The sequence below is a fragment of the Megascapheus bottae genome, chromosome X (genome assembly GCF_031878675.1).
Source record: "Megascapheus bottae isolate mThoBot1 chromosome X, mThoBot2.hap1, whole genome shotgun sequence".
Lineage (NCBI taxonomy): Eukaryota > Metazoa > Chordata > Mammalia > Rodentia > Geomyidae > Megascapheus > Megascapheus bottae.
This window is the reverse complement of record NC_143547.1, coordinates 24,023,108-24,048,860: the sequence shown is the minus strand read 5'-3', so window position 1 is coordinate 24,048,860 and position 25,753 is coordinate 24,023,108. Positions and strand designations below refer to the sequence as shown.

The 25,753-nt window shown below is 37.2% G+C and overlaps 2 protein-coding genes across 13 annotated transcripts in view; one reads left to right on the top strand and one right to left on the bottom strand.

Annotated features, from left to right (window-relative positions):
- The window catches only part of Cask (calcium/calmodulin dependent serine protein kinase), a 348,085-nt gene that overhangs the window by 170,750 nt on the left and 151,582 nt on the right, over nucleotides 1-25,753 (top strand). For all 12 annotated transcript variants that reach the window (XM_090326444.1, XM_090326441.1, XM_090326450.1 and 9 more), the window contains exons 4-5: nucleotides 8,180-8,257; nucleotides 12,623-12,695. In XM_090326444.1, coding sequence (XP_090182570.1) covers nucleotides 8,180-8,257; nucleotides 12,623-12,695 — 151 coding nt within the window. The remainder of the gene's footprint in view (nucleotides 1-8,179; nucleotides 8,258-12,622; nucleotides 12,696-25,753) is intronic.
- Nucleotides 24,632-25,639, bottom strand: Gpr82 (G protein-coupled receptor 82). Its single transcript, XM_090326540.1, has one exon. It carries the CDS (start codon nucleotides 25,637-25,639, stop codon nucleotides 24,632-24,634), a length of 1,008 nt encoding a protein of 335 aa, XP_090182666.1.

The following is a 25,753-nucleotide window of genomic DNA, read 5'->3' as shown; positions in this document are numbered from 1 at the left end:
CACATGGATTAGCTCTCAATAAATGTAGTTTTAATTCCTTTCTTAGTGGAACTGAGAATTAAACCCAAAGTTACTCACTTTCTGGGCAACAACTTGAGCCATTCCTACAGTCCTGGCTTTAGTTCTTTACCACAGCAAAATGAGGTTATTTTTCTCATAAATAATTGATCCAAACTGCTTTTTTCACTGTTTTTAACTATCAGAATTGGTTTATATAAAGAAAATACAACATCTCTTCATTTTTTATTAATCACTTTTTTTGTGGGTCATGGGACTTGAACCCTGGACCTGGGCGCTGGCCCTGAGCTCTTCAGCTCAAGGATACTGCCCTACCCCTTGAGCTACAGTCCCACTTTCTTCATTTTTTAAAAGGGAAAATAATTCCAGGGGCCAGGATGTGGCCTAGTGGTAAAGTGCTCGCCTAACATGCATGAAGCCCTGGGTTCAATTCCTCGGTACCACATACATGGAAAAAGCCAGAAGTGATGCTGTGGCTCAAGGGTAGGGTAGAGCTCTAACCTTGAGAAAACCTAAGAACAGTGCTCAGGTCCTGAGTTCAAGCCCCAGGACAGGCAATAATAATAATAATTTTAGCTATAGTCTTACCTACTTTTTAGTACCCATTTTAATAAAGAGAAACTTACCTGTATGTACACCTTAGAATATTATGGACCTCATTCTATGTCAGTAAGTATACATCCACATCCATTGCACCTTTTTTTTTCTTTGCAAGTCCTGGGCCTTGAACTCAGGGCCTGAGCACTGTCCTTGGACTTTCTCAAGGCTAGAGCCCTACCACTTGAGCCTCAGCACCACTTCCAGCTTTTTTTCTATGTACGTGGTACCAAGGAAATGAACCCAGGTCTTTGTGCACACTAAGCAAGCACGCCTGGCCACCATTGCATGACAGAATAAGAATACACTCTGAACTCATATAGTTTGTTGAACCATTCTAATACTGGAAATTTCAGTTGTTTCCAAATTCTCCCTATCACAGATAGCATTGATAAACCCTTGAAATTAAAACTGGAAAATGATTTTAGTTATTTCCTTTGGGATGCAAATATATGCCAAAGAACCATGTACATTCTTAGGGTTTATCAGGCACAATAAAATTGTCCTTTAGAAAATTTGTATTGGTGTATTTTTTGTATAAACAATGAATTTCCTAATTCACAAAATGTTTTTCCAAGGAATGGCAGAGAGGGTGACAACATGGATTGCTTAGACTGGGAGAGTCCCAACTACTTTCAACCATTCCTCTATTTGAAGGATGATTAATAGCAACACTAAATTCCATTGCGAATTTCATTGTATACTTATTGTTGTAAGAAAAAATATTTTCTAAATTTCATTATTATTTCTACTTTGATGATGTCTATTTAGCAAGCACTTCTGAATTTCCAAACATTTGGAAATTTTACAGTTATTTTGTTCATCTGTTTCTTTTTTTCTTTTTTATTGTAATTAATAGAGGGGTTGCAGTTATATTTGCCAGATAGAATATACATTACTTCTCACCCATTGACACCCCTTCTCATGTTTTTGTCCCCATTTCCTTCCCCCCCACCCCCTCCCTTGTTCATCTGTTTCTAACATAACTACACTGCGATTAAGACACATGATATGAGTGCTGAAGTTTTTAGTCTCACCATTTACCATTTAGACTCATAATTTAGAGGATCTCTAACATATCATTTCCAAATACATTCTGTTCTCCAGTTTTCAAAATGCAACTTGTTGTCCCCAGCAAGGAGTGTTCCATCAAGACATGAGCCTTCAGTAGACTCTTCAGAGGTCTGCCCCAAAACTAGCTTTCCCCATCTCTTGTCTTGGCCAAGCTGGTACATAAACACCTGGACCCTGTCACTCCTCACACTTCCCTAAAAGCACCCCCTATAGATGCCTCTTTACTATAACCACTCTTTACCTCCAAGGTACTTAGCACTTGCTCACTTCTCTGAACAACAGTCCTTTCCTTGTTCTTGCTAGTTTTTCACTCACTCTTAAGTTAATTCTTTGAAGATTTAAAACACTTCTTCAAATTCTGTATTGGGTTTTTTTAATTGTTTTTGTTATCTTCAGAGAAAATACTGGACAGAGAAATCCAAATTTTTCTGTCCTTTTTTACATTTTTCCTCGAGGAATGGTCTGAAGACAAGTGCTAGTGGACTGTTTGTTCATAGTCTGCTTTAAGATACGTAGAGAAGTATTCAAAACATGAGAGGAAACATTTGAAAGCTGTTATTGCAGTTTCACATTGCACAGGGCATTTAATGTTGTGTTTTGGGATCAAAAGATTCTTTGTGCCAAATTGTCATATTTGGGGGTGATACAACTTGATCTCCTTTCACAAAGATCCAAGTCATACCTTGTGCCTATTTAGACCTGTGGTCTATTTTGTTTGCTTGCAATGGATAGTTTTCTTTCTTGGAGGTGGGAAGTCATAGGGCTTGAACTCAAGACGTGGGTGCTGTCACTGACCTCTTTTGCTCAAGGCTAGCACTCTACTACTTTGAACCATAGCTCCACTTCCAGTTTTCTGGTGATTAATTGGAGATACGAGTCTCTTGCACTTTCCTGCCCAAGCTGGCTTTGAACTGCAATCCTCACATCTCAGCCTCCTGAGATTACAGTCATGAGCCAACAGCACCCAGTGGATAATTTTATTAATTTTATAAATAGTGACTGTTTCTTATAAAGTTTTTAATTCAAATAGAAGAAAGGGAGGGGCAGTTAAACTCATTCATAATTCTAGCGCTTTCACAATTTGGAGTCAACCTCCAAATCCTATAGCTTTCTCTGTAGAAGGGTTTCTTCTCCACCTCATCTCACTTCCTGGGATAGAAAACAACTGTGGGAATTCAGGACATTCTCTTTGAAGATTCATGAGAGTCCCAGTAACACCTCCCCCAAGATAGGAAACCAAATATGAAATTAGTAAAAAGAAGCCTTCTCAGTATTTAAGAATTATTGCATTAGCAAATAATGCTTATCAGAGTATTGAATTAACAGTTGTACACAGAACATTCCAGGTTCTTGAATTGGGATTGTATGTATTATAAATATGTATATATCACATTTCTGTGGTGAATAAAATTTGCATAGATCATGTTTTATTTCTGTATCTCATGAAATTTAAAATTAGTAGATTGCTTTTATTTTAATATCAATTAATGTTATGAATAACTAATGAGATCATTTTAATAATAGAAAAGTCCTTCCACTGTGATAGCTTTTTTTTCAGAATACTCCTTCACAGAATGTGAATGTGTATTTTAAAAGTTAACACAAGGGCTGGGAGTTTGGCCTAGTGGTAGAGTGCTTGCCTAGCATGCACGAAGACCCGGGTTCAATTCCTCGATACCATATACATAGAAAAAAGCTGTAAATGATGCTGTGGCTCAACTGGTAAAGCTCTAGCTCTGAGAAGGCCCAAGGACAATGCTCAGGCCCCTGAGTTCAAGGCTCAGGACTGGCAAAAAAAAGTTAACACAAGTCATATATAAACTTCAAAATGTCCCAGTTATTAAGCAACTAAAATATAAGATGCTAGGGATGGTAAGTCACTGGTTTAATGCTTATCTAGCATGTAGGAGACTCTAAGGTTGGTCCTCAGCACTAACAAAAAAACATAACTCTAATGGGGCTATGGTGAAATACTGATCAATTACTTGGAACCAATGTAAAGAAGATTTTAAAACTACAAGTCAGATATGAAAAGAAATAGAGTGATATATCATGTTTATGGATGAAAATATTAGAAAAGTGTTTAGAAGTTAATGTATAACTATAATTCTGTCTTAGACAAAATATAAAAATATTTAGTCTAACAAATGATTTTAATTTTCAACTGTGAAATATATTCATAAGAAAAGAATAATGCAATTAGACTTTCTTTGCCAAATATTACAACATTATTTAAAATAATATGAAGCTGGGGCCGGTAGTTTGGCCTAGTGGTAGAGTGCTTGCCCAGCATGCACGAAGACCTGGGTTCAATTACTCAGTACCACATACATAGAAAAAAGCAAGAAGTGGTGCTGAGGCTCAAGTGGTAGAGCTCTAGCCTTGAGAAAGTCCAAGGACAGTGCTTAGGCCCTGAGCGCAAGCCCAGGACTGGCAAAAAAATAATAATATGGAGCTGGGCACCCATGGCTCATGCCACTATAATCCTAGGTACTCATGCCTGTAATCCTAGCTACTCAGGAAAACACAGTTCAAAGCCAGCTCTGGTAGCAAAGTCTATGAGACTCTTCTCCAATAAACTACTCAGAAAAAAACTGAAAGTGGCCCTGTGGCTCAGGTGGTAGAGCTCTAGTCTTGACCAAAAAGAAATTCCGGGACAGCAGCCAAACCATGAGTTCAAGCCCCAGGACTGACAAAATAATAATAATAATAATAATAATAATAATAATCAACTCAGCTTTGGTGGCTCTCACCTACAATCCTAGCTACTAGGCTAAGATCTGAGAGCCATGATCTGAAGCCAGGGATGAGCAGAAAAGTCCCTTATATCCAGTTAACCACTCAAAAACTGGAAGTGGAGCTCTGACTCATTGGTAGGGTGCTAGCCTTGTACAGAAGAGCTCAGTGACAGCACTCATGCCCTGACTTCAAGCCCCACAAACTGACTAAAAATATTATTGTTATTATTATAAAAGTACTTATTATTATTAAAGAATAGACAGATCAGTGGAAGGAAAAAAGCCTACAATTATCTTCTGTGCCTGGGCTTGCTCATGTGATCTCTCTGTCTCTTGTCTCTCTATCTCTCATACACACACACACACACACAGAAGCACATAGTTTGAAATTTCAAGTACCAGTATTTTAGATAGCAGTAAATTCTTTGCAGTTACTTCTCAAACTAGTTTCCTTAGGCTTTAGCCTTTTACTGCTTTATTACTTCACTGCTTCCATCTCTCTTTTCTCTTCCTTTCTAGGTCGCTCCAATAAAGTCTTCATATAACTCTGTGAACAGCTTCCAGATTTTTATTGCTTTATTATGTCATCAGTTTGGCTCCCTTCTTTGTCCAGCTCCTCTCTCATCTAATTTGAATAGTGCTTACCTTCAGATTTCTCAATTTAAATAAAATAATCTATAAAAATGAATTGCATCACTATGATATGCTTTTCAGCTTTTGTAGATCAGCTAACCTACTTGACTATATCTAGGCTTCAAAATATCACAATACAAAAAATTAATATAACAATATTTGGCTTCTCATACAATGAATGATTGTTGTCCTTAATGTACTATGTTATCTCTCATCTCTTTTGCTGTCCCTTGGTTATCTCATATTGTTACAGTATCTCACTTTGTTATCTGATATATTGGATTTATTTGTATTTGGTTATTTGAAATTGGACAGGAAATGGGGGAAAACCAAGATGGGGTTGGTGGAGGGGAGGGTAATGGGGACCAAGACATGTGAAAGGGTATCAATATATGTGAATTAATGCACCTTCTATCTGGCAAATATCATGTAACCCTTTTATTAATTACAATAAAAAAGATATATTCCCTTTAACAAAAAAAATATTTGGCTTCTCTAGTAACCATGAAATATAATCATGTATTACTATCTGCCCAGAAAGATCTCAGTTCAAAGTCAGCCTGTGCAGAAAAGTCTGCCTGACTCCATCTCTGAAATAACCAGCAAAAGGCTGGACCAGGGACATGACCCAAATGGTTGAGTGCCAATACCTAATGAATGTGATGTCCTGAGTATAAATCCTAGGAAAAAAAGAAGAAAAGAAGGACGCTGGGCTGGAGATGAAATACAGTAATAAATCTCTTGCCTAGTATGTGAGAGACAGGCCCTGGATTTTACCTTAAGCACAAAACATAATGTTGATCTTGTGCAGTAGCTGTTCTTTATATGAGAAAAGATATAGTATTTCCTGTGAGGCCTGACAAATATTATGTTCTGTCTTTTCTATAAGTTTCTGTTTTCTTATACATGTGGAAGTATATTAAAGGTTGAGCTACTGGATTTATACAAACTTTATTAAGCTTAAAACCTTATGAAAATGTTAGCTACTAATAGTAGAATAATATCACTGATATAGGTAATGTTCGTACAAAAAATCTGAATGTATGTATGTATATTTATATAATGTAAAGGTTATACTACAGACTAGGTGGTCAAAGAGTGAAAGCAAAGGAAGGCATTAATATGTTTGATAATCATTGAGGGAGCTTTATGGGAAAATGAGCATAAATTGGAAACTTGAATTTAGGAAGATTTCATATAAAAAGAACAGTATATGCAGAAGCATGTAGCAAAAAAGAGAAAAGAAAATAGTATATTTAGGAAGTGGAAATAAACTAGTCTGCCTAGAGAGTATTATTTTCTTGAAATGTCATTAAACAGAATCAGTAAAGAGGGAAGGTGTAGTCAAGACCACAAGAAATCTTACGTAGCTGGTGAGAAATAGAGAACTATAATTGTAAGTTTGAAGCAAGAGAGTTACGCTGTGTCACTGTATCAGTATATTTCCATGTTTGTATCAGTTAACTTTGCTCATGGAATGTAAGACTAAGTTACATATCAGCTCATTGCTGTTTCCTTTCATAATATATAATTTGAATTCCCAATTTAGTGGTGATAATTAAAGCAAAATACTTTAATATCCATACATATAATTGTGTTGTTGCTGTAGTACTGGGGTATTAACCCAGGGTCTCATGGATGCTAGACAAGCACTCTTACCACTTGGGCCAGATCTCCTGTCTTCTTTTTTTCAGTTCTTTCATTTTATTCTTTTTCATGAGAATATAATGAACACCTGCTAATTCACTCTTAATTTTCACTATGCCCTGAAATATATTCAATATCCTCCCATATTAGTATTAGAAGAGTACAGTGTTCAGTGCTAAGAAGGGGAAGCTTGACATTTCATTGACTACCAACATCTCCATGCTTCACACACACTACCAGGTAGAAACTGCCCGCTGAATCCTTTCTTCCAGTGAACTATATTTCCTAGGAAACTACAGAATACATGACAAGATTGTGGTTTCATAAAATTTAACTGTTCTATGTAAATATGTAGCTCTGCTCAAAATCAAAGACAAATTATACACAAAACACATACCATTTTCTTCTTGGAAATTTTAGTTTATAAAATCTCCTAAGTTCTTAGGCCAAGACCCTGGCATGCAGCCTTCAAGCACCAGTTGGTGAAAATAAAATCTAAGTGGTAATGTGCCTGCCTTGCAGGAAAGGCTCCGTGTTCTAACCCAACCCCGTGCAGGGGGATGCGTGAAATAGGGGAGGAGGGAGAGAACTGGAAGAGGGATAGAGAAGGCACCTAGAATAACTTTTTTTTTGCCAATCCCAGGCTTGAGCTCAGGGCCTGAGCACTGTCCTTGGGCTTTTGCAAAGCTAGAGCTCTACCACTTGAGCCATAGCACCACTTCCTGCTTTTTCTTTGTATGTGGTACCAAGGAATCAAACGCAGATCTTCATGTATGCTAGGCAAGCACTCTACCGCTTGGCCAAACTCCCATTCCTTCCTGTTTTATTTCTTAAAATGCCATGTAACTAGCCAGACATCAGTGGCTCACTCTTATAATACTAGCTACTTGGGAGGCTGAGATCTAAGGATCACAGATTGAAACTAGCCTGGGCAGTTCAGTCCATGTGAATCTTTTCTCCATTTAACTACCAATCAGCCAGAAGTAGAGCTATGGCTCAATGGTAAAATACTAGCCTAGAGCACAATTACTCGGGGACAGAGTGCGGGCCCTGAGTTAAAGCGCCAGGACCAGCGCATGTGCATGGACACACACACACACACACACACACACACACACACACACACACACACACACACAAATACTATGTAACTAAACATAGATAATTTTAGAATGAGATCCCAAAATATGCCCACGGTCTCCAGCAGTGCTTCTTTCTGAAACTCCTTACCTTCATAACCTAAAGAAAATTTATAGTCATTGTTCTATACCTTGGGTTATTTGGATGGGAGAGATTCTGTTTCTGTAGATTTTTCAAAGTTAAGATGGTTATAATGTTCTGTATATTTTATGCCTGCTTTTCATGCAAAGAAAGCGGGGTGGTAAATAAAACGCTAATAATTTAGTGATGACTTTCAATGTTGCCTTCTTGGATTTCCCTCTTACATTCTTTTTTTTCACATTTCTTTACAGTATGGATGGAGCAGATCTGTGTTTTGAAATTGTAAAGCGAGCTGATGCTGGTTTTGTATACAGTGAAGCTGTGGCCAGGTATGTAATCCCCGGGGGTAAAGGTAGAAGTCAAAGAAAGAAAGGACAAAGAATTATTACACAGAAGAGTTTGCTCTTCTCCCAGTAAGCATACTGCTGCTTTTTGCTGCAAGAATCATAGCTTTTCTCAGAATGCAGAGTGGATCCAAATAACAACTTAAAATGCCAAATGCCTAACAATGAAATGTATCTGCCCAAATGGCTTCACATTTTTATACCAGTAGGGTCATCTCACATACTTCTGATGAGTTTGCACAAAGATGAGGTTGGTACAAGCTCATGAACCATGTAGAATTAAACTTGGGTGTGTGGGGGGGTGTTGTTTGATGTGTTTGGTTTTTAGCAGATGCACCTTATTAGTTCTTCACTGTACTTTTTACTGATACCAAACTATTATGTGACCAGTTAATCCCTGAAGAGTAGAAGGAACAAAAATAAAAGTACCTTTTTTCTGCTGAATGTATTTGCTTCAGGCCACTATGAGATCTCCTAACCAAAGAGTGGCCATTATTCTAAGTGGAAGACTGTCATAAAGACCTAACAATTCAAAAAGAAGTAAATATGAAAAATCATAGGAACTATGCATCCACTGGGCCCGCTGGCTTATATATTTATAGCAATAGTTTTCTGCTTTGATTACATTCATTGATCATAACTATACTCCAGTGGGTTGCCTGTTTAATACCTGGGATACAGCATCCCTACTCAGTCACAATCCATATGTTGAAGGATTCCAGTCCATCAATCTATTACGATTCACTATACTTTTTATCAATTGAGGTGCAGTTAAATGATTACATTTCTTCCCTTCTGTTTTTCCTTTTCTTTTTCACTTCATTTCAGTATTTTTTAAATATATTACTATTGTAATTAATAGAAGGGTTACATTATATTTGCCAGATAGAAGGTGAATTACTTAACAAACATTGCTAGCCCTTCTCATGTTTTTGTCCCCATTTCCCTCCCCTACCCCCTTCCTTTTCTAACTATAGCATTATAGAAGGATATAACTAGAAACAACCTTTAGATTCCCTTAATACAATCTTGACCACCACCATCCCCCGCAATGGCATAACTGTCTTTAGAATCATTATTCTGACCCTTCCATGCCAAAGAGCAAGGGCACAGCTTTAGAGATGGAGTTTCCTATTGCTGTTAAAGTGGGTGGTTTCTAGCTGGAAACTGGTGGCTCATACCCATAATCCTAGCTCTAATCCTTTCAGAAGGCTGAGATCTGAGGATCCCAGTTGGAAGCCAGCCAGAACAGGCATGTCCATGAGAACCGTATTTCCAATTAACCACAAAAAGCTTGAAATGGAGCTGTGGATCAAGTGGCAGAGTGCTAGCCTTGAGCACAAAAGCTCAGGACAAAACAAAGGTGGTTTATAAAAGGAACGTTCCAGAATAGATTAGGAAAGAGTAGCATTGGGACCAGTAAGTACCATTACTCAGAGAGAAGTTTGGACACAATTTATTCAATACTCTTTCTGCTTACAATGAGCAGGGCATGGTGCGGGTGCTTAGGTAGTATTATTAGGTATGTTCCTATAGCAGAGGATCAGTAACTATGTAAAAAGGACAGGTTGTTTCTTCATTTAGTGTACAGGTTTGGCTAGATGACTTCTAACTTTGGTTTCTCCTATCTGCTTCTGTGATTCATTGTTAGGAAATTGAGCTTCTATCAGTATTCTAGTGAGACCAACTGCAAAAGTCTTGGAGACTCCAAAGTAATCAAATTAATAATGTGATTTTCTCTGACTGACTAAATTTCAAGAGGACCAGTAAAGCATGTCATAAAGGAAAACTCTGTTCTGAGCTTAGTATAGTTCAATTAGTGACTACACCTGTCCTCATGTGTCCTTTCAGGGGTGAACAGTGGTGGAGTGAGTCTGCATAGAATCAGATTAATAAACCATATTCCCCCAGATCAGTGTGATGTCTTTACCTAATACCAATCTTTACTAAGTCAGTTCAAGGATACAGCAATCAAAAGACTCCACTGAAGCAGGAAAAAAACCCTGAGCTACCAAGCGCTTCTATTCATATTAACAAAGCAGTCATGACCCAGAATGGAGTCTCCATCTGAGTCTTAGGGGATTCGGCACACATAAAGTAGCATTTCAATCATGAAGCATCTCCATTTTATACCTGAGAGAAACTAGCTAGGTTATATTCTTCAGGAAGCCATCATGCCCAGGGTCTGTTTACCATAATTTTTAGCCAAGGACATTCTGTTAAGAACACTTTAGAGATAAAGTCTTTTCTGCCTAGCAAATAGCATATGTTTCTTTTTGCCCAGAACTGACAAGAACAGTACATTGAGTCACTTCCCTTCTTAATCCTCTAACTCTTCCAATGCCTCTTTCCAGAAGAAATAAATGCATTTCTGGAGAGCTCTCCTAGCATGGAGTTACCATCTTTCCTGATCCTTAAGAAAGATGTAAATAAACATATATGCCATATCTATGTACCATGATGTCAGATATATACCATTGCACCCAGCATTTTCTGTTGAGATTGAGTCTCTCAAACTTTTTTTGCCTGGACTTGCCTGGAACTGTGATCATCTTGATCTCAGCCTGCCATATAGATAGGTTGGCAGGTGCTTCCCATCATGCCCAATTTTATGAGGCTTTTTAAGACAGGAATTTTCTTTAGGCTAAAGATAGTTTACATGTGTTACTACCAAATATCCAAAGTAGTCCATTCTAGGCAAGCACTCTACTGCTAGGCCCAAGTAGTCCATTCTATAGGTAGAAGTTGCTAATTTGAAGCTACTGTTCCATTTTGACATCTGAGTATACATGTTCCATGCCTTTGATTAAAATATTATTATTTATAGTATTTTATAGTAATACTAACCACAAATTTGCAAACCACTTTGACATTTGTTGTCTCTTAGCCAGAAGGGATCATGGATCCTCCAAAACCTGATTTGAACCACTAAATGACCATAAAATGTTAAGAACCTCTAACTTTAAATTATTAAAAAAAAAAAAAAGAAAAACTTTGAACTGAGCTCGAGTGACTCGCACCTGTAATCCTAGCTATTTAGGAGGCTGAGATCAGAGGACCTTGGTTTGAAGGCAGTCCTGGGAAAAAATTTCCATGAGACTCTTATTTCCAATTAACCACAGGAAAAAAAAGCTGGACATGAAGCTGTGGCTCAAGTGGTAGAGCACTAGCCTTGAGCAAAAATGCTCAGGAGCAGCCCCCAGTCCCTGTGTTCAAGCCCCAGTACTGGCACAAAAAATAGTAGTTATAGGCTATGGTGGCCCAAACAAACCTCTTTCATATACAATCATAAAAGTAAGAAAATTTAGTATGAGAACCTTTAGACTACATGAACTTCGAGCCCAGTTATGAGGAGACAGCTTTTGAGAACAGAAAAGGTCTAGGTTTGGTTTAGGTTTGATTTTTTTTTTCCTCCTCTGCCTTTCACATTAAAAAAATGAAACTTCCTAATCCACTCTAATAAATTAAATAATAAGTATGGTTTGAGAGGTGACACCTTTTGTGTTTTTTTATTTCATTCTGTGCTGTTCTTGGGACCTGAACTCAAAGCCTGGACATTGTCTCTGAGCTTTTGTGTTCAGGATAGCACTCTGCCACTTGAGCTACAGTTCTCTTCTAGCTTTTTCATGTTTAATTGGAGATAAATTCTCACAGAGTTTCCTGCCTGGCCTGGCTTTAAACCTGGTTCCTCAGATCTCAGCATCCTGTGTAGATAGGTTTAGAGGTATGAGCCAATGGCACCTGGCTTAAAATAATGCATATATTAATTAAAAGGAAATTTATATAGTAACATACCAAAGAGAATTTAAACACTGTTTACTTAAAAGCTAGAATGTTTTTTTTTCTTGAATCAAAAACTCCTACATGGTCATTTGTCAGTACTGCTGTTAATTAAACTGTTTAGTTTTTGTTTTTAATATCTGGAAACAAAACAAAGAGAATGACAAAAAGGGGAAAAAGAGCAGAGTTGAAAGGAGTAAACTGAAGAAGAATAGATGAAACAAATGCTGAGTAATAAAGAGTGGTTTAGAAACCAAGAAGAAAGTTTTACAGTTTAAATAAATAGAATTAACTGAGGTATTAAAGGTTTTTCATATTTTAAACTGCAATCGTCAATTTCTAGAGCATTTTTGCCTCTGAACTTACATGGATTCTTTTGGCTTAACTTGGGAAATGCAAATTATTCTTTCTTCAAGAAGTTTAGAAATTTGTAGGTCTGCCAATTTTTCATTAAGTCTTACTCTGCTCAAATGAAATGTCTGTAGACACCTCATCTGAAGGTAAGAGTTACTTAGTATTATAGTTTATTAAATGAAAGTTTTTACAGTTTTAGATTTATTTTTTTTGCAGCCATTATATGAGACAGATACTGGAGGCACTTCGCTACTGTCATGATAATAACATAATCCACAGGGATGTGAAGGTAAGTGGTATTATCATTCACTTAAAAGTTTATGAAGAGAAACTAACATCATAATGACAACCATAATTGTTTAAATATTATTCTACCAAGCATCTTTTCTCTTTTTTTGGTCTGGGTAAATGTATAGTGGGGTGACAGATTCGTCAGGTAGTAGGTGCATTAACTTCTGGCACATTTTTACCCCTTCTCATGTTTTTGTCCCCGTTACCCTCCCCCTCCCAATCATCTTGTTTCCTCCCTTCCCTATTTCAAATAAACAAATAAACATATATTAATTTTCTATGGAAAGAAAAAAAATTAAGCCCGGAGCTCTTTTGTCCTAGCTACTCAGTAGGCTAAGATCTGGGGATTATGCTTCAAAACCAGTTGGGGCAGGTAAGTCTATGAGACGCTTATCTCCAGTTAATCACAAAAATATCCAGAAGTAGAGGTGTGACTCAAGTGATAGAATGCCAGCCTAAAAAGAAAAAGCTAAGGGCCAAGGCCCAGGCCCTGCATTCAAGCCTTAGTACTGGCACACAAACACATATACACAAATAAATCCACTTTGTGCTTGGGAAGTCACTATACTAATTTTAATAGGAACACTTTCTAATTTCAGTTTCCTTATTTCTAAAGGTTACACGCAATCTATGCTTTTATAATTCCTCTTTTGCTATTGAGTATGAGAGAACAAAATGAAAATTGCAAATAATAAGAAAAACTAAACTTTATCCTATACTGAATTGAGGGGAAATTAGAATTCGGTCTATGAGGTAAAATGTTATATTTTCATAATGCTATAATGTGGATTAGGCAACATTATATTTTCTTAACAGATAATCGTCTAACATTATATGAAGTCATGATTGTTGATATATACATAGAGGATCAGTATGATCAGTATTCAGTCTTTCTGTCTCTTCCAAGATGTTACCAAGTTGATGCCGACTCTTAGTCCTTGTCTCCTTTGACAGTGTCAAGAAAAACACAGCCAGAAAGGAAAGCAGGGGCCTTCCTCTTGATGCTTAGCCCCTCCCAAGGCATAGAATCTTCACTAGGGAGCCTCTGAATTTTCTCTATACCTGGGCTGTACTTGCATGCTTTCCTGTTTTGTCACTGACTTGTGTGATCTCGGTACCCAAAGATATTGTGAGAAAGCTTTCTGTTAAGACCTATTGAAGGCTCCTTCATTGTACTTTAAGTGGCTTTAAAAAACATAGATCCAGTTAAGTTAAACTTTCTATCATTAAGAAATTTAAACAGAAATTATTATTTTTACAAACTGAGAGGAATCATGAGTAATTCCAAAAAATATCTAGCAAATGAAAATCATTGGACTTTACAAAATGTACATTAGTGTAGTCATATATTATCGTATTCATTCTTTTCAAACATTGTTAGAAATAGATACTGTCATTATGGAAACTTGATACTGTACAACCCATGGCTACATCGCATTTCTATTAGTGTTCTTCAGTTACCCAAACAATGTAAGCATTGTAGACAGGTAAAAAGGAAAGGATTCTTAAATATAATGACCTGTTGTTTGCTTCTTTTACATTTAATGAATATAAGAAATTAAATTAATATAGAATAAAATATTTCCATATATATGTGTATATGTATAGACATCTATAACAAATGGTTACATATACATGTATATACATGTATATACATACGTAAAATATACATATATGCATGTCTTTGATAAATATATGTGTATGCTCATATATATGACATTTTCACTCTATGTATAAGAAAAAAGATACCTTGAAAATTTTAAATATAGAAATCAGATTTTTTTCATTGCACTAAAGATTCTGCTCAAGAAGTAATTTTATTCTGTATGAATTCATTACAGACAGATAATTATATGAGCCTCATGTGATAAACTATAATAACAGTGTTCTCTGCTATAATATTTTTCAGTAATAGTGTCAGCTTTTGATTAGCATAGCATTTGTTAGGACAACCCAAACCAAGTAAAATTCAGACAAATTCATATATGGTTTATATATATAACAATATTTGATTGCCTACTTCATATAGAAGATTGTTCTTAGAGCCGGACATGGTGGTTCATACCTGTAATCCTAGCCACATAGGAAGTTGAGATCTGAGGATCCTGGTTCAAAGTCAGTCTGGGCACTAAAATTTGAAATATTTTTTATCTCCAAGTAATCACCAGAAAACCAGAAGTGGCGCTGTTGCTCAAGGGGTAGAGCGGTAGCTTTGAGCTGAAGAGCTCAGGGACAATGACCAGGCCAAGAGTTCAAGTCCCATGACCAACAGAAAAAAAAAGAAGACTGTTCTTAGAACCCCCAAACTAGTATGGTCTCAGTAGGGAAATAATCTACAGCTAGAGATCAACATATATCAAAACTTATGACTTCAGACAACAACTGCTATGATTTGCTTACTTCTGTTACCGACTGTTGACCTTGACTGCTTTCCATCAAGGCTTCACTCCATCTTCTCCTGGCATCTCAGCTGAGGAGATTGGAACTACTGAGAGCTAAGATCCTTTATTGTTTCTCATTCAGGACTTTCCATTCTTTACACATGAGCCTATCTCCAGCAAGATAGTGGCTCAAGACTCCCACACAGCAAAATAGAAATTGGCAAGCCCAGGCCTCTTGTGCATTTGATTTGTCATTATCAGTAATGGAGAGGTCATAAGACTAACATTCGTTCAAAATGAAGAAATAGAGATTCATCTTTTGTTTGGATGAGTAGCAGTTATTTACTAGGATGGACGAACTAACTTGGTGACCTTCATCACAGATGAGCAGAAAATAATTACAGGGTAGGGATGTATTCTGTATGCAATCAGAGATTTTCTGGAGATGGTCATGTTAGAGCCTAGCCTTGAGTCATTGGAGTAGTTCTATGATGACAAGGCAGGCCCCAAAGTAGTTTTACATTGGATTATATTAAATTTGTTTATTATTTTTAAAGTACATGCCACGTAATTTTGAGGAAGCACCAAGAAACCCTCTGAGGAATGGAAAAGAGAAGTAATTCTCAGACTAGAAATTGATAAGGAGAAACTACGAAAGCGCAAATGGCAAGGAGATTTAACAGAGGGCAAATATTAATACTGATATTCTTAATTTCATGGTGTCTGAAATTATACATTTTACATGAGTAAATACAGAACTTACATTTACCTAACTGGGAATGTTGAGTTGGGGAGTATTTTCATAAGACATTCATCCAGAAGACATTTACTAAGTCTCTACTGTAGGGCAGACATTGTCCCAGGAACTAAAGCTGCATCTGGGACCAAAACAGCCAAATTGCTGCCCTTTTGAAGTTTATGTTAGTTCAGCAAAAGATAATACCCAATAAGCAGAAAAAAAGTAAATTAGGTGATGGGTTAGAAGGTAAAAGAGGGACTACAAGAACAAAAAGAATAGTTCAAGACTAGGGAGCGGGAAAGAAGGGGTCTTTATACATAGAGTGGTCAGAATGGGACTTGTTGAGAAGACACCAGGCATCTGAGCAAGGACTTAAAATAACTTAGCTGATATCTAAGGGAGGGGTATTCTGGGTAGAGAGTAGGTCAGGGACACACAGATGGCCTGAACAGCAAGGAAGCTGGTAAGGCTGAGTCCAAATGAGCAAAAAGGAGAGTGAATAAGTAAAAAGACAATGAGTATGACCACAATGGTCACAGTGAAGGTAGTTAAAACAGAGAAAAAGAGCCTCCAGATATATTTGAAACATTGTGTCAATAGAATTTCCTATTGCAACTTTGGTAACTTGATTGATCCTAGTTTGATTTGGGTCCCTATTAAATGTTACTCCCATAAGATAGCCATTGTATGGAATTCTATGCTGCCATCAGAAAGAACGACATCACCCCATTTGTAAGGAAATGGAAAGACTTGGAAAAAATCATATTAAATGAAGAAAGCCAGACTCAAAGGAACATAGGCTTAATGGTTTCCCTCATTTGTAATAATTAGTACAATCCTTGGACTCTCCTATCAGAGGATTACAATAGCGCAAAACCTAGATACATAAGGCCATATAGAATGACGCTAAATGAAAAGACCTCCAGGATATAGAAACAAAAGCCATATAATGAGTGATTGTTGTCCTTGATGTACTATGTTGCCTCTCATCTCTTTTGCTGTCCCTTGGTTATCTCATATTTTACCTTGTTGTCTGATATACTGTATATATGTTTATTTGATTATTTGAAATAGGATAGGGAAGAGGGTAAAACAAGATGAAGGACGGGGTGGGGGGGAGGGAAATGGGGACCAAAACATGAGAAAGGGTATCAGTGTTTGTGAAGTAATGCACCTTCTATCTGGTGAGTATAATGTAACCCTTCTATTAATTACAATAGAAAAATATCTGAAAAAAAGATAGCCATTGTAAAGCCTTCATGAAAAATGCATTTCCCATGCCTAGCAGTTTAAAATTTCATTTAGTTTTGCTTTGTTAATATTTTTCTCACTAAAGCAGCCTGTCATATTTTCTCTGCACTCAAGTAGCTAGTCAGTGATTTGTCTATGCAGATTTAATTTGTATGCAGTGGTTGCTTTATGTTTTCTGGAGGATTGTGTGTGTGTATGTGTGTGTGTGCACCCATGTGCATGCATATCACTTATGGGGCTTGAGCTCTGGACCTGGACGTTGTCCCTGAACTTTTTTGCTCAAGGCTAGTGCTCTACCAGTTGAACCACAACTCTATTTCCAACTTTCCTGGTGGTTAATTGTGGTGGTTAATCACAGACTTTTCTGCACAGGCTGTTTTCAAACTGCAATCCTCAGATCTCAGGCACCTAAGTAGCTAAGATTACAGGCATGAGCCACCAATGCCCCCACAGATTTTGGGTTTGAAGTTAAAGTTTTTGCTAAGTTAGTAAAGGAAATAGAACAGCCTGGTAATACTTCATTTCTCTTAGGAAATATTAGATTACTTTATTGCCTGTTGAATCTACTCAAGAATAGTTTCCTATTCTTTCCTTGCCTCTCTCTCTCCCTTACCCCACATTATCTTCTTACGAGATACAAAAGCAGTATGTTTCCCAAATATTCTATTATATTGAATAATAATGTACTTTTTCTCTGCTCAGTGGCCATTTTTTAAATCATTATAATTGAGCCTAAATGGGATGTTTAGTTAGGTTTGAGTATTTAAATATTTAGTACCATATGACCTATAGTACAAACCCCTTGCCTTGGAAGAATCTGTCTCACATGAAATGACCTAAGAAGTACTTGAAATTCAGGGAGCTATATCATCATATAAAGGATCTCCTAAAAGCTACACTAGCAATATCAGGTGGCCAATACTTGGATGTGGGAGAGTGCATGCTTAGCATTCTACACTCCCAGATGCCAATAACACTCCCTCTTACCCTCACCGCCCCCCAAGTGTGACAAGCAAAAAAGTCTGTGGCCATTGCCAAAGGTGCCTAGGGCACCATAGTGTCCCTAGTTAAGACCCATTATCTTGATACAAACTTACATTTATCACATCTTACCTCACTACAGGCATTAATTAAGACATGCAAATTTCTATTTTTCATCATCCTTTTATTCTTTAATGAAAGTATGGGAACACTTTGCTTCAGCAATTCTTTTATTTCTTCTCATCCCTAAATCCAAAACAACTTTTGAAGGAATAGCACAGTTGTCAAAGTAAACGTAACTCTTGTCTCATCTGAATGCTCTAGGCTCTTCTATTTTTTTTTTTTTGCCCGTGGGACTTGAACTCTGGACTTGGGCATTGTCCCTGAGCTCTGCAGCTCAAGGCTACCACCCTACCCCTAGAGCCACAGCACCACTTCTGGTGGTTAATTGGAGATAAGAGTCTCACGGATTTTAGTGCTCTGGATGACTTTGAACTGCCATCTTCGGATCTCAGCCTCCTGAGTATCTAGCCTCTTCTTATGCCTGCTGTCAGCCTCACAAGGCATGATCTGCATGTGCAAACACTCAGGTTTTCTGTAACTGACATATTCAAACCTGCTTTGAATAACTGAGGTTAATGGCAGCAAGCTCCTTCGAAACTGTTTGCTGTATATGCAATCGCTTTCTGTTCTGGCCTAGCTGTTTGGGGTGCTCAGTTGTTAATTCTCAGAATTTTGCAAAGCCCAGGTGCACATACACTCAGCTAGAGGCCTCCTTCCCAAGGGTTTCTGGGTATGCTTCCTTTAAATGGTTTTCCTCACAGCCCGTCTCAACATGCCTGGCTGCTCTTGGGTCCCCTTCTGGTCTCAGTTCTCCTTTTACCTGCTGAGAGCTTGACTTTATATAAACGTATGTTCATCCATAACACAGTTGCTATGGTATTGTGGATTTCTTAAAGTATTCCTTCCTCTTGCTCTTGGTCACTGATGTTTCTTTAACATCTGTTACCACAATTCCCAAAAGTCCCTCATGTTATATTCTTCAAAATTTAGCCAGAAGCTGGTGATATATGCCTGTATTTCTAGCTACTCAGGAGGCTGAGATCTGAGGATTGAGATATGAAGACAGCCCAGGCAGGAAAGCCTGTGAAACTCCTATCTCCAAAAACTACCCAAAAAAAGGCTGAAGTGGGACTGTAGTTCAAATGGTAAGAGTGCTAGCTTTGAGCAGAAAATCTCGGTGACAGAACCCAGGCCCTGAGTTTAAGGCCCAGAAACAGCACAATAAATAAATGAATAAAATTGCCTTAAAATATAAGCTTACTTACTTTATCCTTTTCTTGGTGCTGGTGGTCGTGAGTCTTGAACTAAGGGCCTGGTCACTGTCCCTGAGCTCTTTTGTTCAAGGCTACAGCTCTACTACTTTGAGCCATGTTGCCACTTCCAGTTTTTGGCTGTGAACTATGGGTGCCTGGTTAGTATTTTGTTCTTTCTTATAGGAAGCACATTGGATAATCTTGAAGCATTACTTTTGCATTCACCTTGAATGTAGGGTTTTCATAATCATATTTTAAAATTCACACAAATTGTAAAGTTACCATCAACTTACTTTTCATTTCTTTTTGAGGGGGTTGGGAATGAGGGAGCCAGTCCTTGGGCTTGAATACAGACCCTGAGAACTGTCTCTGAGCTTTTGTTCAAAGTTAGTGCTCTACCATTTCCACCACAGCTCCACTTCTGCCTTTTTTTGTGGTGGTAACTGGAAATAAGAGTCTTTTGGACTTTCCTGCCAGGGCTGTTACTATAACTACTGTGTTTCTTTTACCCCATGCCTCCCAGAAAATAATCAACTCCTGATTTACTTTTTAAGAAAATGAATGTGGGTTTCTTGCATGTCAGAAGTGACTCTTCACTTTTTTCTCAAACTAGGAGTGGCATGTATCACATAATCAGTATATTTTTCTATCAGATGCAAAACTTTTGTAGCAGTGGTAAATGACTGCAGTAGTATCAATTCCATTGGAATTTGGAAGTTCACAGAGAAGTTAGACTGCATGATTGGAATGCTCAGTGAACCATGCCTTTGTGATTTACCGGAAAGCTTGTCTCTCACTATATCTTCCCATGTCATTGACCAATCAGAACTAGGTGGGTCATCTTCTGCTCAGGCCCAGGAAGGCCAGATTCCATTTCAAGTTGAGTAGTTTATTCAGAACTTTGCTTGTTCATTCTTCATAATTTGTGTTCCTGATTAACCAATTCAAAGCTACCCTAATGAGAGTGTGCATGTGGTAGGAATAAAGGGGGAAATAAACATGCCATTCCTGTTTTCTAAAGTTAAAATATAATCTTGATGACCTGTAAAGAAAAATTAGAGATTTCTGAAACCTCAAATTTGTATGACTGTAACACGCATGAACACATTAAAATACTATTTTTCTGAAATCTAAACTTTAAAATTAGTATAAATGTAGAAAGTAATATTCCATTCCACACACTGGTGGCTCACACTTATAATCCTAGATACTCAAGAGGCTGAAATTAGAGGAGCATGGTTCAAAGCCAGCCAGGGCAGGAAAATCCATGAGACGCTTATCTCCAGTTAAGTACCAGAAAACCAGAAGTGGAGCAGTGGCTCAAAAATGATAGAGTGCTAGCCTTAAGCAAAAGAGCTCAGGGCCTGAGTTCAAGCCCCATGATCAACCAGAAAGAGTCATATTTTATATAAAATGATTACTATAACATTAATTAGCTAGTTCTTCAAATACATACACCAAAAAAATAAAGTACCTATGGTATAAATGTAATCATGATAGGCCAGGAGTTTGGCCTAGTGGTAGAGTGCTTGCCTCGCATCCATGAGGACCAGGGTTTGATTCCTTGGTACCACATATATAGAAAAAAAAGCCAGAAGTGGTGCTGTGGCTCAAGTAATAGAGCCCTAACCTTGAGAAAACCCAAGGATAGTGCTCTGGCCCTGAGTTCAAACCTCAGGTCTGGCAAAAAGAAAAGTAATCATGATAGTTAATGTGTTTAGTATATAGTTTAATAAAAGCTGTTTAACTGGGAGGTTTCTACCCAAATGAGTAATTTGAAGGAAAATTGCACGTACTTATTTTCCTACTGTTCTTAAACCTAGAAAACTCACTGGAGTAGTGACAAACACATCTGTAATCTCAGCTTTTACAAGGCCGAAGTAGGAGGATTACAAATTTGAATCCAACTTAGATTATATAGCAAGACCACCTTTCAAACAAGCAGAAAACTCCATTTTGCTACAACACTCAGTACACAGGGAATCACCTTAATTTCCCAGGTCTCCTTTTCTCTTCATAATCTACTGATCCAGAAATTCAGTTGCTACAATTGAAGAACAGCTATACATTCTAAATACTTGAAGTAAGACTGTGATCAAGAGTTTCCTCTTAACATCTTCACCTCCTAATTCAGCATTGAAATTAAAATAACAATATTTACTAGCTTTTTTTATGAAAGTGATACAATGTCTCTGAACACCTGATAGTGATTGTGAACATGGCTCTTAGGGAATATATAGACTGAATTATACAGCCACTGTAGGTGTAATCCTAAAACAAAACATGCTGTGAGATTAAATGCCTAGAAATATTATGTGAATTTACTTTTAAACTTCTTTTTGAGCACTAAAGGAATTAACATAGGGAGAAAAAAAAGTCTTGAAGTAGTTCCCATCAAACAGACCACATTTAATGATTCCTTTGTTCAATTGTTTTTTGTTGGGTTTTTGTTGTTTTGTTTTGTTTTTTGTGGTTCATGGGGCTTGAACTCTGTGCCTATGCGCTGTCCCTGAGCTCTTCAGCTCAAGACTATCACACTACCACTTTGAGCCACAACGCCACTTCCAGTTTTCTGGTGGTTAATTGGAGAAAAGAATCTCACTTTGGTGCCTGGACTGGCTTTGAACCGCAGTTCTCAGATTTCATCCTCCTGAGTAGCTAGGATAACAGGTGTGAGCCACCAGCGCTGACTGTTCAGTTGTTTTTTATTTGTTCTTTTTGTTTGTGGTACTGGGGCTTGAAGTCAGGGGTTTGAACTAGGCAGGCACTCTATTACATGAGCCAGCCCTTGATAGCTTCTTATCTGAGAAGAGATTGCAGGTACCAAGAAAGAATAAATAGAAATAGCTTCAGAGATGTTTGTTATCTTTTGGGGAAGACAGAACATATTTTATTTCAATTACTATATATAATACATAATATATTCATCATCATTTGTTTTACTGGCAAGATTACATGAAAGAAAGAAATGGACATTAAGCAATGTTTATATATTGAAGAAAATTAGGATAACTTTCTTAACTATATACTTTAGTTTTTCATCAGTAATTGGCATAACTTATCATTGTGATGATTAATATGTATAAAGCATATAAATAGAATTCCCAGTCTGTAATGCTCTACATCTCTGGCCATAAAAGAAATGCAAATCAAACAACCCTAAGATTCCACCTCACTCCAGTTAGAATGACCAGGATCAGGAAAAGTAATAACAACAGATGCTCGAGGGCATGTGGCCAGGAGGGATCCATACTACATTGCTGGTGGGAGTGCAAACTCATTCAACCACTATGGAAAGCAGTTTGGCAGCTCCTCAAAAGACTAAACATAGAACTCCCCTATGACCCAGCAATTCCACTACTTGGCATTTACCCAATCATCCAGAAACAAGGGCATACTAAATCCACCAGCACAACAATGTTCATTGCAGCACTATTTACCATAGCAAAGATATGGAACCAACCCAGATGCCCCTCAGTTAATGAGTGGATCAACAAGATGTGGTACTTATACACAATGGAATTTTATGCTGCCATCGGAAAGAGTGACATCGTCCCATTCATAAGGAAATGGGAAGACTTAGAAAAAATCATAGTAAGTGAAGTAAGCCAGACTCAAAGGAACATAGGCTCAATGGTTTCCCTCATTTGTCATAATCAGTAGAAACCTTGGGCTCTCCTAACAGAGATTTACAATAGAACAAAACCTAGATTCATAAGGCCATATAGTATGACACTAAATGTAAGGACCTCCAGGATATAGAAACAAAAGCCATATAATGAGTGATTGTTGCCCATAATGTACTATGTTATCTCTCATCTCTTTTGCTGTCTCATATTGTTACAGTATTTTACCTTGTTATCTGATATATTGTATATATGTGTATTTGGTTATTTGAAATCAGATAGGGAAGGGGGAAAACAAGATGAGGAGCGTGGGTGGGCAGAGGGAAATGGGGACTAAGACATGAGAAACGGTATCAATGTTTGTGAAGTAATGCACCTTCTATCTGGTGAATAAAAATATTTGGAAAAAAAAGAATTCCCAGTCTGTAAGTACAGTGGTCAGCACACAGCAAGTGCTCAGTAAGTGATATTTCCTCAAAGTTGTAGCATTGTGTGCTTTTCTAAAAGTGTCTATGAATATGATCATATTTCCTACTTAACAACTGGAGAATTTAACATATAAAGAAGAAAATAATTTACCCAGGATTGTCCTACTGAACAAGAGATGGAGCCATAATATACCACAAATAATGGTACATTATACTGTTCATAGTATTTTAACATTCATTCACAAAAATTAATTGGATATAGCTATATGGTAGATATTGTCATTAATAACATTATATAGAAAAAAACACAAAATTTGATGAAGATAATCATACAATCACATTTTAGCTTTTCATTTTGACAATACTTAATCCAAGTATTTAATCATATTTAAAAATCACACCTTAATAAATTTGGAATCTATGAAGAGTGCCCCAGAAAAGACCAAACAAATGATTGGCAAATAATGTTTATAACATCTTGAATCTTTGCACTATATCATTATGATGATGATGATAATTCCTAAGTAAAAAAATTTCATACTCATTCTTTCTTGTACTTGTATTTCTTTTGTTGGTCTGAGACTTGAACTCTGGGCCTGGGCGTTGTCCCTAAGCTCTTCAGCTCAAGACTGTCGCCCTATCCCTTGAGCCACAGCATCACTTCCGGTTTTCTGGTGGTTAATTGGAGATAAGAGTCTCACATACTTTAGTGCCCAGGCTGGTTTTGAACTGTGATCTTCAGATCTCAGCCTCCTGAGTAGCTAGGATTACAGGCATGAGCCACCGCGTCCAGCTTCTTGTACTCATTCTTAAAGTTACCACTGAAATAAACACTAACCATAGATGGACCCTTGCATTCTAAGTAATAGAAAGCAGATGACTCCATAAACTATTTGCTTCTTTATTCTGCAGTCATTAAACACTGTGTTTTGTAAAGAAGATCTATTATTGAGTTTAAACAAAAAAATTGTCAGTTGATTTCATATGTAGTTGGATAATTTTAGTATAGTTATTTCTGAAGGTTTCTGCCATTTCAACTTTCAGTATAAGTAGAACTGCAAGTCCAATATTAAGGGCATATTATTTATTTATTTTTGAAAATCTGGATGTTTTCTCAGGGCCCATTGTCAACCAAGCCATGAAGTATTGTTTAGTGTCCCTAGGAGAGTCATATGAATACCCTTCTATTTCATGTTCTTTTCCATCCACAAATCATCCATGTGGTTGTATATGTGGTGAGTTCGATTTTGAAAAAAGATGATACAGTGTCTTCTTGAATGTTTTATCTAATAGAAGAAATATAATGGGATCTGTGCTACTTCTGGCTGAAGCAAGACAAGTGAGGACGTTTTTTGATTCTATTAAATAATTTAACTGCTTACAGTCTTCTCCTTGGTGCAGAACATAAAAAATGGGTTTAAAAATACTGTATGGAAGAAAGCAAACTATTAGTAGGATCTGGATGACCAAAACATGTCTTTTCACAGACCTGTAAGTCAAATCTTTCTCTGTAATGGATGTACAGGTTCTTACTTTTCGTAGATGACTGACAAAAGAATAGTATGATATTAGTACAACCAAAAATGAAAATCCAGTAAATGTGGTTCCAATGAGACCTGCAGTCTGAGAGACCACGGCTCCTAGTTCCATCTGCTGATTGTAGCACAGGCTTTCTCTACTTTCCGTGGCCTCCACAATTGAATAGTATAGGATAACGGGAAAAATTATGCCCAGTACAATTCCCCAAATATAAATGCACAGTTTTCTTGCAAACTTAGGCTGGCGAAATTTTTTCAGTAAATGACCATAAAATAGTTTCTCATAGCAGGAAGTGATCTCTTCCATGGAATCCTTTTTTATTAAGGTAGCATAGCGGCTTATGGCAATCCAGCTTAAAATTAAGAGACTGACAAACATACTTACATGCATGAATAGAGTTCCTAAAAAATTGACTACTTTACATTGAAAAGATTGATATTTCCAATGGAAACTTTTCAGGAAGTAGATACTCATGAAAGGCATGGTGCTGCACACAAGTAAGTTTGCAGTGACAAGATGTACCAGGTAGATGTGTGTTGATGTTTTCTTACTTATTTTTGTTAAAAATACCCACTGAGAGAACGAGTTTCCAACAAGACCAACAATGCAAAGGAGGATGTAAATGATCGGCAAAGCCATAGAAGAGATCACCGATGGCTGAATGCATGTCGAGTTATTCATTTATATCAGATTTTTTTGGATTTTGTCCTAGGATCTGGAACAGAATTGAAGATATTTAATACTAACATGAGAGAGGGCATTTAAAAAGCATGAGAGCAAATAAAATAGCAACAA